Source organism: Marmota marmota, unplaced genomic scaffold (genome assembly GCF_001458135.2).
Source record: "Marmota marmota marmota unplaced genomic scaffold, marMar, whole genome shotgun sequence".
In the NCBI taxonomy this organism is placed as follows: Eukaryota; Metazoa; Chordata; class Mammalia; order Rodentia; family Sciuridae; genus Marmota; species Marmota marmota.
In genome coordinates, this window is record NW_026000057.1 from 15933591 (window position 1) to 15948865 (window position 15275).

The following is a 15275-nucleotide window of genomic DNA, read 5'->3' on the forward strand; positions in this document are numbered from 1 at the left end:
CGGTTATACACTGTCTTGAGTTATAACTACAGAACTGAGTAATTGTGACAGACTAGATGGTGACTGTAAAAATTTTACTATCTGGGCAAAAAAATAGGCAATGAGTTATTTCTCAAAACAAAAAGATTAGGATGACCAACAAACGATTACAATATCACAACTCCTCCTCCCCATTGACAAAACTTTTCTTCTGGATAAAATAACAACCCTATTAACAGAAAACTCTATTCCAAGAAAGCAGAGTTCACAACAACCCTGAAGCATAATTTCAGAAGACTGCCAACTGAGAGAACTCAATCACATCAATACTTGTTTCTCCATCTCCATTAGAGAGAGTAGTAACTACCTTGTTTTATTTTAGCAACAAGGGACCAAAGAGATAAATATTTAGATCTGGTGTTGCTATTCACTTTTGGCTTATTTTAAAGAAATAGATTTATTTGTCATAGCTTTTCCAAAACATATCCAGTATCTAGAATACTAGATTACTGCCATGAAGGAATGGCCCCAAAAATTAGATTTATAATGAATACTATACTTGAGTATTGACCTTTCAAAGAGTGTCACAGTAACAAAACAGGATCTCAAATGATAAGGCATAACAAACCATACTAAGTGCACTGTGAAAAACTAGTGCATTCTTGAGAGGAATGAAAACAAGCTCTATCAGGGGAGGACCTTGTCTTATTCACTGATATACATGGCCCAGTAACAGTCATTCTGTAAGATCCACTGAACAAATGCCTGATATCTGCCAAAGTTAAGAGTACAACAGTTCATGAGCATAATTTTAAAGTGCAAAATGAACTTTGACTACAAAAACAGCCAACCTACCTTTATCTTCTGGTGCTATCTCCTGAGCTTTCTTAAGATCAGCCTTTAATTGAAAAAAAAATGTTGTGAAAAATTAAGATCTAATTTACAAAGGTGACTGTTTATTGTAAAACATTTGAAACAAAATTTACCAGTGCCTGATCGTATTCTTTTAATCCTTGCCATCCTTGAGCTCTTCGATACAGTGCTTTAGTATTTGATGGGTCCATTTCAAGAGCCTACAAAATTTAAAAATTATAACTATCTAAATAAATACATTTTTCAGATTCATTTATTGCCTGACACCTTCAAATCCACTTCAGCTGAAGACTATGAACAGCTCTCTTTTGCCAGTTGGCACAGTGTGACAATTTGTCAGCAGAGGGCACTATATGGAGGAAGAAGGTGTTTCTTGTCCATATCTTTAACATGCTCCTCAGCACTGTGGTTTCTCTCTCTCCAGACTCAGTCCTAACTAATGTATTTATAAAAGAAAACACTGTAAATGAAAGTTTGTAAGTTGTCCCTTAGTGTCTCTGGAATAGTTCCAGGACAGCTCAACTCACCCCCTGCAAATTAAATCTGGAGATATTTAAATTTTTAATATAAATGGTTCAGTATTTGCATATAATAACCTATACCTTTCCTCCCATATATTTAAAAGTCTTCACATGTTTAGTACAAAAGAAATCTTCAGTCTGAGGCTGGATGAATCTTAGAATATGGAATCCATGGATACAGAGGGCCAACTATACATGCTTTTAATTGAAATCTAAATTTCTTGGGAACATGAGTAACTTTATAAAGATCTTTTCACTAAAATAAGTATTTTTAAATTAACATTCTATTTATATATTTTAAAAGCCAATAATCACAGATTTACTGAAAAGGAAACATCTGCCTCACAAGTTATGGAGACCCAGAGTAAAGATCAATTTTTTCTTTTTTAAGTTTTTTCCTCTGTTGTATGTTCCCTTCTAAATATATTCTAGGACTGGGGGTATGGGGGTATACACTGCTAGAACACTTGCCTTACATGAGTAAGAGTCTTAGATTTGATCCCAAAACTGCAAATATATTTTCTTATCCTCTATTCACCTATCCTAAGCAGATTTTTTTTTTTTTTTTTAATGTAGCAGTGTTGGGATTCAACCCAGGGCCTCATGAATGAATGCTAGGCAAGTGTTCTACAACTTAACTACACCCCTAGTATAGAATCTCATTTCAGTTCTATAGCTAATCTATAGCTTAGTGGGCAAAAATCAACACATTTAGTTTGGAAATACTTTCAAACAACTATATAACAGGAAAGAGAGTCATAATCGATCTATTTTGAGAAAGGTAATGCTTTCTAGTTTTATCAGTTAATGTAACTGGATAGCCCTCATAAAGACAAATGACCTTTCTGTGTGTTCCAAATAGTACACATTCTCCCATACAAGGTGTGATGACCCTAAATAGAAACTGGCCCCCTCCTAAACTAAATCTATTAAGTTTCTTGGAAATATGAATCTTGTAATTAAAAACAAACTAAATTCACTGGGTACATAAAATTTGCCAAGCACAGTGCTAAGTACTTAAAACTTGCTTTATGATCTTTTACAACCATCCCATCAGGTAGGCATTATTTTCAATTTATAGAAAACAAAATTCAGATTCTTTTTTTTTTTTTTTTGAATTTTTTAATATTTATTTTTTTTTTTTTTAGTTTTCGGCGGACACAACATCTTTGTTTGTATGTGGTGCTGAGGATCGAACCCAGGCCGCACGCATGCCAGGTGAGCGCGCTACCGCTTGAGCCACATCCTCAGCCCAAAAAATTCAGATTCTATAAAAATTAGGAATCTATACAAGATCACAAAATTAGCTGAATGGCAGAGGTCTAATTTGAAAAACCATGCTGGGTGGGGCTGGAGTTGTGGCTCAGCGGTACAGAGCTCAACAAGCATGTGCGAGGCGCTGGGTTTGATCCTCAGCACCACAAAAATAAATAAATAAAGGGCTGGGCATGTGGCTCAAGTGGTAGCGCGCTCGCCTGGCATGCGTGCGGCCCGGGTTCGGTCCTCAGCACCACATACAAACAAAGATGTTGTGTCCGCCGAAAACTAAAAAAAATAAATAAATATTTAAAAAATAAATAAAATTAAATAAATAAATAAATAAATAAAACCATGCTGGGACTGGGGGTGGAGTTCAATGGTAAAGGCACTGGGGGTGTGGCATGCCTAACTCCACAACCCACATACCTAGTCATTCCTAACTTTGTGTTCCAATGCTTAGCATATAATAGGTGCTCTCAAATGAATACATGAACTGACAAATGCTTTAAGAGAAAAATAGGAAAGCCTTTCAAAGATATTAAGTACACAGGATTAAAAAGCAAAATGAGGGGCTAGGCTTGTGGATCAGTGGTAGGGTGCTTATCTAGCACATGTGAAGCACTGAGTTCGATCCTCAGCACCACATACAAATAAATAAAATAAAGGTATTGTGTCCATCTACAACTAAAAAAATTTTTTAATTTATTTAAAAAAAGCAAATGAATGGATTGAAAGGAAGTTCTGAAGGTCCAAAATATTTAGAGACAATATGCAATAAGACATATTCAGATATGTAAAAAGTAGTTTTGTTCAAGTTGGTAAGCCAAAATCCCTCTCCTTCAAAAAGTTCAATATTACACAGAGTTACCTCTAAACAACTGTCAACTGCTCCCTGCCAATTTGACATCTTCAGTTTACAAGCACCAATATTCAGCACACAGCTTAAGGCTATAGACTGCAGCCTAGATCCATCTGCTTTCTCAATAACAGCCTTTGAACTATCCACATATCTGGAAAAAAAAATTAATAAAAGCAATATGTAATTCCACACAAACAAGACTTACTCTACTACTTCAAAAATACCAAAAAATGTTACATCATTTCTGATATAAAAAGCAGATACTAGGGCTGGGGTTGTGGCTCAGAATTAGAGCGCTCGCCTACCATGCGTGAGGCACCAGGTTCTATCCTCAGCACCACATAAAAATAAAGATATTGTGTCCATCTAAAACTAAAAAGTAAATATTAAAAAAAAAAAGCAGATACTAATTTAATATCCAATCTTCACAATCTTCTTATTAAACATTTTTTTATTTTTATTTTTTGTTACGGGCCAGAGACTGAACCCAGGGACTCGAGCACCCTAATAAACACACAGTCTACCACTGAGCTCTACTCCCATACCCATTATTTTTCTTTTGAAGGTCATTTTCTTTGAGGTATTTTTATTTCCTAAAACATTTTTTCCCAAAGTGTTCAAAAAGAACAAACAATTCCCAGGAGCCAGGCATGGTGGCACACACCTGTCAATTCCAGCAACTCAGAAGGCTGAGGCAGAAGGATGCCAATTCAAGATAAGGCTCAGCAACTTATCAAAGCCCTAAGCAACTTAGCAATGCTTGTTTGAAAATAAAAAATAAAAAAGCCGGGGATTTAGCTCAGTGGTATAACACCCTTGTGTTCAACCCCCAGTTTAAAAAAAAAAAAAAAAAAAAATTCCCAAATCAATTGTGCAGTAGTAGTAACACACCTCTAAGTTAAAACTCAGGTCCCATTAGGTACTTTCCAATGTAATTGTATTTGGAACCAGGAAGGTACCAGAGGGTACTGACTGGCAAAAGGTGAAGAACAACCATGTAGTGTTCATTTTTAATTGTTCACTGAAAAAGACCAAGAAACTGAGCATACCAAGCCCCTAGAATTGAGCTGCTAAACTTTTCTTTCTTTGAAATTAATCAGAGCTCCTTAGAGAAAGTGCTGATACCAGATACAAAAGCCAGGTGATTATAAGATGACTTTGAAACAAATCTTGTGTCAGAAAGCAAGCAAGTGATCACAGATTGTCAAAATGAGGCTGGTGATATAACTCAGTGGTAGAGCTCTTGCCTAGCATTTGTGAGGCTCTGACTTTAATCTCCATCACTGAAAAAAAAAACAAAAAAACCAGCAAGTCAAAATGAAATGGGCTTCCACTGAAGAATATTAAACTCTTCGAGTACCAAAAAGAATCACAGTATTGCTACATTAATAAACCAAAATGAAAAAACCACAGGTCTACAACATTACCAAATGGAGGGCAGGGGTTTCTTACACAGAATGCCAGCTAACAACTGTAGAATATCACAGTTCTCCAACAATTAGTGTAATAAACATGGGTAAGGATCTTTAATGACACTAAAACTACTGTGTGAAAGGTTGTTGGGTTCTGGGTTTCCATATAATCTCAGTATCACCTCATGGGGAAAAGGGTCTCCTGGAACAGACACATCCATTCCACTGGTACAAAGTGAACAAACTCTGGTCAAACTGATTTACACCTTCACGATATTATATAATAGCAAAAATACAATATTATCTACACCTCAACTCTTCTGTATTTTAAAATTTTTCAAAATAAGCTGCAGCAACAAAAGAAATGCAACTATTTCAAACACAGCTGTTTATTCCACAGGGAATTTGCCAAAATACAATGAGGAATTTGGAATTTCAATTTATAATTCAATTTACAAGATCTTAACAGTAATTTATTTAAAATGTTTAATTACCTTAAAACCTTTGCATATTTTTTCATGGCCATCTCCCAGTTCTGGGATTTGAAAAAAGTATTTCCAATGTTTTTTAAGTCTTCTGTTATTAGTAAAATTTTATCTACCTGTACAAAGGAATACAAACACATTGGAAGTTAACAAGTAATATAATAGGTTTTATCATTATACAGAGTGATACAAAATCCCAAACTTTTTGCACTAAAAATTTTTATTTGTTAAAGTACTAATCTGAAAGTACTTACATCTTTTAAGTCTATATCTGCATCCTCTGGGAAATCTGGATGACTATCGCCAGAGCCATCTTTTGGTAATATTCCCCAATCATCCCCTTCTTTGAGTTCTCCACATTCTGCAATAACGCACAACTGTAAAAATATAATGGAATTGTAGAAATATACTACCATATTAATGAAATATTATTTTAAAAAGTCTTCTTTAAAAGCTATATAGTTGTAAATAACAACACTACCAAAGTCATAGACTTCAGTTAGAAAACTTTTATTATAATTACAATAATGCCCTTTTTACTTATTTATTCCAACTAATATAACAATATCACTATCTACTTAGGTATTCAGAAGCTCAGTGTACACACAGTAAATTGTTAATTTTACCATTCTCCATGTTAATTATCTTTTGGTGAGGTATGAACTTTTAATTTACTATAATTCCCTTCATACTCTGAATGCCAAAGCCTGCCTCCTACAAGTAACTAAGTTTCCAATGCCCACTTACAACTTAAGATGCACAATACTATGGTCATTCTGATTCACAGACATCTAGAACACAAGTATCTCCAGAAATCATACAGTCTAAACACTTTAGGAACAATGGATGAGGAAAACAGGCCAAAAAAATTCAGTAAAATGATCAGGCCAAATCTCTAGAATAAGAATCTAGGTTTGCTATCCTTTTTCTACCGTGTATTATTACACACACTGGATCAAAACTTTTGCTGGTATAGGGAGACTTTTAAGTAATCTAGCAAAAATACATTAAATTTGAAATAAGAATTAAAAAGCTTCCTTTAGACAATAGATACAAAAATAAAGTGATAGATGCAGGCTCCTAAATCAAAATCATCCTAACATTTTCCAATTTTTCCAGCTAATAATCACTAGAACATTTTAAGATAGAAACTATGACAATATGTATATTTCACTATAACTTTTTACTTACTTCGACAGGTTTTTCACCTTTCACTTCTACATTTTCCAGCATCCTTGCCACACCTATGCCTTTAATTACTTGGCCAAACACCACATGCTTCCCATCCAAATGAGGAGTCGGAACTGTCGTGATAAAGAACTGAGAACCATTTGTATTGCGGCCTGCATTTGCCATGCTCAATAAACCCTCCCGATCATGCTGTAGGAAAAAAAAAAAAATCATTCAAAGAAAATGAAAGTTAGGATATTAATCTAAACTGTTCTTTTACTGACCACTCACATAAAGTCAGGAGTTGGTAACATGAGCCATTCTACCATTAAATCAAACTAATTTTTCTTTCTTTACTTTTTTTGTTTTTGTTTTGTGGTACTAGGACTGAATCCAGGGCCTCTAGCATACTAGGCAAGTATTTTAACACTGAGTTACATACCCAGACTATACTTTTATTTAAGAAATGTTCTATTACCTTTACTTTGTATAAACTGAAACCTTCAATGAACAAAATAGGGGGTATTTGATCACTTCTTAAACTTTAGGAAAAGCTAATGAAATCAAATAAGATAACTGAAATGGAGGTTAATTTCTAAATTGGTCACTTTAAGAAGATGCTTACACTTCATTTTTAAAATAATCTAATAATATATTTCTACCCTTTTATGATGGATGCTCTTGAAGACCTGAAGGGTTTTCCCACATTCAGTAATAGGCCTACATTATTATTTTTCCTTTACACATCCATCAACTGGGAACAGTAATGGGATATTGAATTTGACTAGTCATTCAGTTAAGGTACTTTCCTAATCACAAAAGAATCTAAACCTTGTGGCTTTTATATCAGGTAAATTAACTCTTCAGGGAGTGTACAAAGGAAACTGCTACCTACATCTTGAAATCAAAATTCTACCTTGTTCAATAATTCTGTCATGAAAACTTCGTTTTTCTATTTTATTTCTTTGGCTTTGTAAATACCTCCTCATTGGTGATAAATTCTAACTCTCTAAGTTTTTCCACCTAAAATGCCTTTTATCTCTCCAATCTAAATAATTCAGCTTTCAAGGCTACCAAGATTATAGAAGACAAGAAGCAGGTCTCCTTTCCAGAAACTTTTTTTTTTTTTTTTTTGGTATGCATGAAATCATTACATTATCTTGGTTTACATTCTTCCATTAGCTTCTTTTGGTGCTTTCCTCAAAACATTAGCTATAATATTAACTACTTTTCTCAGTTTTCCACTGTCTTTGTCCTCATCCATAATCCTTCAATTTTACTTATTTTATTTCTTGCCTAAAAAAATTTCAGCCACCTTGCAAGGCCAGGTTTACCCATTCCTCCTCAATGTCTCCTTTAATAACTTGGGCCATATAAATCACATCCTTGCCCCAGAGCACACATAAAGTTTTTATTACTGAGTTGTGAATCCCTAATGTGAAAATCCAAAATCTAAAAGACTCCAAAATCTGAATTTTTGTGCAGTAGCATTCACAAATTCAGATTTCAGATTTTGGGATTAGGGATGCTTAACTGGGAAAGCAGATGCAAATATTCCAAAATCCAAGGAACTCCAAAATCTGAAACACTTCTGTTTCTCAGCATTTCATACAAGGGATCCCCAACCTGGATCAAATTTATACAAGTTAAATATATTCACTCAATTTAGAATTTATTTGTATCTTATTATTCTCTAGTTGCCCCGTATTTTTAAATCTTGTCTCCAAGGTAAAATTATAAATTCCTTGTCATCAAGGCCTTTCATTTTTATAATCTTTCTGGTTCCAGTGATAGAACTGAGCATACAACTACAGTCAATAAGTACTATTTAAAAGAATGATGACATTTGCTTTTCAAACTTTCCTCATTACCTTGCTCATATTCCTCATTTCCAAAGATATCACTTTACTTTTGTACTTACATGTCCATTCTTAAAACTTGAATGATGTAATATACCCCGATTAGATCTTGAGCCAATGAAGAAGGCACAGGTACCACTAATGTCCTTTAGAAGCTTGGACATTAACCACATCCACTAGTTTGCAAATCCCCTGACATCATGGATATTAGCGATGATTTTTGTTGCTCTTCAAATTCAAGAATAAAGATGCACAAATTATCATCTTTACAACAAAAACATTTTTCCTGGAATCAATTCGCCATATGGGCTCATTTTATCAAGCCAATTAGAGACTCAGCATCCCAGGTATTTATTGGGGCCTTATCACATATCTTAAGAGAACTCATTGGCTTAAACGAAGCATGTAAAAACTCTACCACAAAGAAATAATAGAGTATTTTTGACAAATAAAAATTATTACTGGATGAAGACCCTCCACAGTAAGATGGATGCTGGGCTGGAGATGTAGCTCAGTGGTAAGGGCTTGCCTAGTATGTGTAAACCCTAGATAACTTAAAAGTGCAAGCACCACAAAAAAAATATATATATATCCAACAAACATATTTCACATGTGTAACCTTTATGTTAGCAAAAATATACACTTTCTCCTCTACTTTACCTTATAGTAGAAATTTTCATCTTCAAATTTTTCACCATAAATACTTTCTCCACCTGTCCCATTCTGATTGGAGAAGTCTCCACCCTGAATCATAAATTTCTTAATAACTACAAAAAAAGGAGAATGGCTATTAGTGACTGACACATGGATAGCTTCAGCCATATTAACTAATGAATAGATAATAATAAAGACAACTTCCTAAAGCATTTTAGTCACAACATCCTCCCATTTGTCTTTCTCCACCTATCTTTTTTATTTATTCTTTTTAGTTACACATGACAGTAGAATGTACTTTACATATCATACATACATGGAGTACAACTTCCCGTTCTTGTGGTTGTACATGTGGAGTTATACTGGTCATGTATCTATATATGAACATAGGAAAGTTATGTCCAAATCATTCTACTGTCTTTCCCATTCCCATTCCCACTTCCTTCTCCTCCTTCCCCTCATTCCAATCCCCTCCACTCCTTTCCACTCCCTTTTGTGAATCAGCATCCACATATCAGAGAGAACATTTAATCTTTGGTTTTCTTCGGACCTATCTTAACAACTCTATACTTTTTGCAATCTGAGTCCAATCTACATTTTACCACCTGATCACCTACAAGTAAAACTGTCAATGAAACCCAAAATCTGGATATCTTAAGTTTTCTCCAACATATCTTGACTCTAACTTCATCTTACATAATGATCTATTTCTTCCACCAATGAGTTCTTTAAGTACAGCAACTCTTTTTCTTCCTTGTAACTATGTATGTAGCTATTCAATAATGTTTGCTGAATGAAGACCAATTAGTCCTAGTATTTTTTACACCCTAATAAAAATACTTCAGTAAAATTATCCCTTTATATCAAGAGCTACCAAAATCACTCCCATGTTCAGAGATCCCTAGGACTCATGGTCTCAACATTTGATTGTATTATAATCATAAGGATACACAGCTGGAAAAAGACATAGGCAGGATCTGAAGAAATCCATGTGCAGGCTTCATTATGCTGCCTCCCTCCCATGAAGTATCATGGAACACATTTCTCCCAGCAATGAAGATGTAGAAACATGTACAACAGTTGTGCCCAAGAAAGCCAATTAGAGACTCAGCATCCCAGGTATTTATGGAGGCCTTATCACATAGATACTCTGCCTAGCATATTCCAAAATTCCAGACTCCCAAAAAGAAAAAGCAAGCAGATATTCAACATAAGTTATACATTTGTATAAACGGTCTAAAGACAGTAAATCACCCTTATGATTTAAGGAATGGTTTAAGTGCCAAGCTCCCAAACTCCAGCTAAGTGCTACTCTTAGAAGCAGACCTTTATAAGGATAGCAGCCTTGGGCCTGCTATGTTAACTATTTTCTACATATATTTTGTTAGCACATTGATGTCTTATGAAACACATAAGCAAATAAATGCTTAAAACATTTAATAATTGATCCTAATTTTTCTTAATCAATTATTTTTAAAAAACATATAACCACAGGACTGAGAGTATAGCTCAGTGATAGAGTGCTTGCAGTGAGCACTGCAAAAACAAAAAAAAAATATATTCATGTTATTCATAAATAAACATTTACTGAGTGATTACTCAATAATTATACGAGGTGCTAAAGACAAAGTGATAAGAACATATAGTTAAACTTATAGAACCTTCAGTCTATTGGGGGAACTGTTAAGTAAACACTAAATAAAAGAATGATTACAAAGTACAAAATGATACACTTTAATCACCAGTGTGTCCAAGACACTGAATCTACAATCTGCAGCCTTCTCAAGCAATCCTGCCCAAGAAGTAAAAATAACTTTTCTGTCACCAGACAGTCAACTACCTAAGGCCAGCTCACTTTATCATGGCTGTGCTCTTTCTTTCTCAATCAAATGGTTTAGGAGTGAAGAAAAACTTGTAAAGACAGGTGTAGTCCATTTCCCTATAGATAAACCCTAGTACTCGCCCATAATTAATTCCACCTCACAGTCCAGTCTTTATGAAATTGAGCTATTACTTCTCATGACAAAGCATCCTCTTAGGAACTAACTACACCAGTACTTTTTAACCTTTATTCCCATCTCAATGTTTTCTTCCCTAACTCCTGAAGAACAGAATTTGTCTGTTTGAAGATAGATTCAGAAAATGTATACATACTTCGATGAAAAGGACATCCTTTGAAATAGAGAGGTTTCCCAGTCGTGGATCCAATGCCTTTTTCTCCTGTGCACAATGCACGAAAATTTTCTGCAGTTTTGGGTACAATATCTGCAAACAATTCTAAGATAATTCGACCAACTAAAAGAAAAGAAAATGAAATTGTGTCAGTATGCAAAAACAAACCACCAAATGACAAAAGGATAATTGGTACAACTATGGTAACAAATCACTCGTGAATTACTAAGTTCTCTTGGTCTTTTTTTTGGTAATTTCAAGAACACAATCACAATGTTGTACAAAAGATCATGAACTTAGAGGCTGGAGTCATAGCTTAGTGGTAGAATACTTGCCTAGCACAAGTGAGGCACTGGGTTCGATCCTCAGCACCACAAAAAAATAATTAAAGTAAAGGCACTGTGTCCATGTACAATTAAAACAAAAATATTTTTTAAAAAATATCATGAACATATAGCTCCTCCAACTGAATATCATTTGAGCAACCTCTCCCTAGCCCCTGGTATCTACCATTCTACTCTCTACTTCTATGAGTTCAACTTTTTTAGATGACACATTCAGGTGAGATCATGTGGTATTTGTCTTCCTGTATTTGGCTTATTTCCCTTAAACATAATGTCCTCAAGGTTCTTCCATATTGCAAATGACACTATTTCCTTCTTTTTTTAGGGTTGAATAGTATACTCCTTGGTGTGTATGTGTGTATATATACACATTTTATCTATTACAGGATTGATGCCATTATTTCTGCTATTGCAAATAATGCTGCAGTGAACATGGGAATGCAGATATCTCAACATACAAATTTAATTTCCCTTGGTGTTATGGTTTGGAATGTGAGGTGTTCCACAGAAGTTCATGTGTGAGACAATTCAAGAAGGCTTAGAGGCGAAATGAAAGAGGTTATAAAAGCCTTAACCCAATCACTGAATTAATCCCCTGATAGGGTTAACTCCTAAGTTATCACTCAGTTAACCCAAAGCAGGTAGGGTGTGGCTGGAAGAGGTGGGTCACTGGGGGCATCCCTTTGGGGTACATATTTTATATCTGGTGAATGGAGTCTCTTTTGCTTCTGATCATCATGTGAGCTGCTTCCCTCCACCACACTCTTTGCCATGATGTTCAACCTCACTTCAAAGCCCCAAGGACTAGAGCCAGATGTCTATGCACTGAGAGCTCTGAAACCATGAGCCCCCAAATAAACTGTATTCAGAATTTCCAATCACCAACCAACCACTAAGAGAAAATGAAGCCGGGCACAGTGGCACACACCTGTAATCCCAGCATCTCAGGAGGCTGAGGCAGGAGGATCCCAAGTTCAGTTCAAAGTCAGCCTCAGCAAAAGCAAGGTGCCCTGTCTCTAAATAAAATACAAGATAGGGCTGAAGATGTGGCTCAATGGTCCAGTGCTCAAGTTCAATCCCCAGTACTAAAAAATAAAATACCCTTTCAGTGGTCAGGCTGGCCCAGTTTTATATGTATCTGTAGTCCTTCTCTGTACTTTGTGCAAACTGCCTAGTGCAGTCTTTGAAATAAAAGCTGAAAAAATTCCTCTTCTATACAAGGCCTTAAAATGCGAAAATTCCAAAACTGTTTTGGAATTAGCTCCAAAACAAGCTGAAGGTACGTGTAAAAAATGTGTGTGTCCCATACATGCATTCAAACACACTGCCTGGTCAGCAATTGTAACATGTTATAGAAAACCAATTCAGTTATAAATGTAACTTCACAAGGCCTTAGGAACTTTTAAGCAGGTAGGTATCCTAGGCAACAGTTCAATTCCCCAATGCCAAAATAGAAAAAACGTTTGCTTATCTGACCTCTAAAATTAGTAGTAAAGAAAAAGCACTAAGCAAACAAGTGGCTTTAATTTATAAGTAACATGGCAGGTGCACATATATGTGCATACATATACACACATAACACACACACACACACACACACACACATTTTGTGTGCCAAAAGACATGTTGACTGGAGCCCCGAAGACACACGAGGCTTCTGAAGAGCCCCATGGCAAATATAAAATAAGCTTATTTTGTGACAAGCTGGTGGTGCACAGGTAGAAGGCAAGTGAAATATTAAGACCACCACAATTCCTGAACTAGAAATTTCCAGAAACTTCCTCATGACCGACAGCATTAGCACAAAAGCCCTGGTTCCACCCTCACGCCGCATGCCGATCTTGCTCCAGATGAGACCCAGGCAGCCATGCCTCAGTGCTACCGAGCAGCCCCCGGCCCGAAAGGCACCCTGCGAGTCCCCCAAGCGCCCCCAGCCCCTCCTCCTGGGGCCCTTCAGCCAACAACTTCGCTCACCTCGCTCCTCTCCGATGTCCACGTCAAAGAAGACTCGGGGGTTACTGGGATTGGAAGGCTTAGCTTCTGGGGACGGATGCGACATCTCGATTTACAGACGCGTTTAAAAGCAGAACGCACGAACCTCGTGCACCACTAGTACCACAAACTCCAGTGCGCTTTTCTCTGCGAAAAGCTGGCGGCGGCGCTGAGGAGCCACTTCCGGCGCCAGACCGGAAATCCACGATCCCACCTCCGCCTCCGCCTCCCCCCTCCCCCCTCCCGCCTTAGTGCGCTCCGGGGCGGGCGCGTGTGTGGCTGCCTGTTTCGTGTGCTGTCCTCCCTGCTGCTCTCCTACTTCGGTGTATTCTTTCGCTAATTTCTTCGCCTTTCGTGGTGTGGAGAGCTTTGGAGTCCTTCCCATTCCATCCTCTGCTCGGCTACTAACTGGATTTCAATTCTCTCGTCTGGAAAATGGGAATAAAAAAGCTGACCTCAGGGGCTGGGGTTGTGGCTCAGCGGTACGGCGCAACCCTAGCACCTGTGTGGCGCGGGGTTCGATCCTCAGAACCACATAAAAGTAAATAAGTAAAATAAAGGTATTGTGTCCAACTACAACTAAAAAAATAAATATTAAAAAAAAAGCTGACTTCCTAAGGTCATTTGGAGAATTAAAGACATAAATCACTTAACATAATGACCAACAGACTGCCGGGCTGGTACCCAACCTGTAATAACTGTATTATTGTAATTTTATAATTTGATCATCCACGAAGATAACCTGTGTAAATGCTTTGACCTGTAGTTCTGTTAGAGCTAAGCAATTTGGATTCAATGGGCTTAGGCATAAGTTATCCTTAGATGTTTACCCTTTTTTTCTTCTGAGAAAACAAAACCGTTGATATTTGAATGCAGCATTTAGAGTGTCTTAAAAGCCACAAGCTTTGAATAGCAGCAGCTAGGGTGGATTTTTGGAAGGAAAGATCAGAGCTCATTTTCACCTCTCAGAACTACCCCCTTCCCATCCAGTGAAATGAAGGTTCCTGCCCTGTTTGCTGCCTGATCTTAGGATATGTAAAAATGAGAATTATAAAAAAGCAACAGATTTCTACTCTCACCTTGAAGTGGCATGTAATATACCCTGAATATAAGCACTAAACTTGATGTTTTAAAAGGAGGGGGACAAAAAATGACTTTTTAATCAAGCACCCTATCACTGAACTACACCCTAGACCAAGGGACCAGGGTGAAATTTTAGTTTGAGGGTTTTTTGTAATTGGTGCATTATAATTATACATAATAGTGGGGTTAATTATGTCATATTCAAACATACATAAGATAATTTGATCAATCTCATTGCCCAGAACATTCACTTTCCCTCCCCTTCCTTCTTCCCCTGACCTGATTGCTCTACTTACTGATCTCCCTTCTGTTATCATTCATCTTTTAATTAGTGCATTATGATTTTATATATATATGAAAGTGTGGTCTCAGAATCCCTTTTTTTATTCCTTTTCTTTATTTCTCTTTAGCCTCCATGAGAGAAAACCTGCAACTTATGGCTTCCTGGCTCTGGTGTATTTCACTTACCATGGTGTTCACTATTCATTACCAACAAATGACATAATTTCTTTTTTATGGATGAATAAAACTCAATTGTGGCCAGGCTCAGTGGTGCATGCCCATTATCCCAGCAGCTCCCAAGGCTGAGGCAGGAGAATTGCAAGTTCAAAG

The 15275-nt window shown here is 36.5% G+C and overlaps 1 protein-coding gene across 1 annotated transcript; it reads right to left on the reverse strand.

The window, feature by feature from the left end:
* Window positions 1-100: 100 nt before the first annotated feature.
* Window positions 101-13777, reverse strand: Ppid (peptidylprolyl isomerase D). Its single transcript, XM_015484523.2, has 9 exons — window positions 13563-13777; window positions 11227-11367; window positions 9079-9185; window positions 6581-6769; window positions 5644-5766; window positions 5399-5505; window positions 3502-3643; window positions 966-1052; window positions 101-877 (listed from the first exon to the last, which is right to left on the reverse strand). The coding sequence occupies exons 1-9, from the start codon at window positions 13645-13647 to the stop codon at window positions 791-793; spliced, it is 1068 nt and encodes a 355-aa protein (XP_015340009.1). The 5' UTR covers window positions 13648-13777; the 3' UTR covers window positions 101-790.
* Between the last annotated feature and the right edge of the window lie 1498 nt (window positions 13778-15275).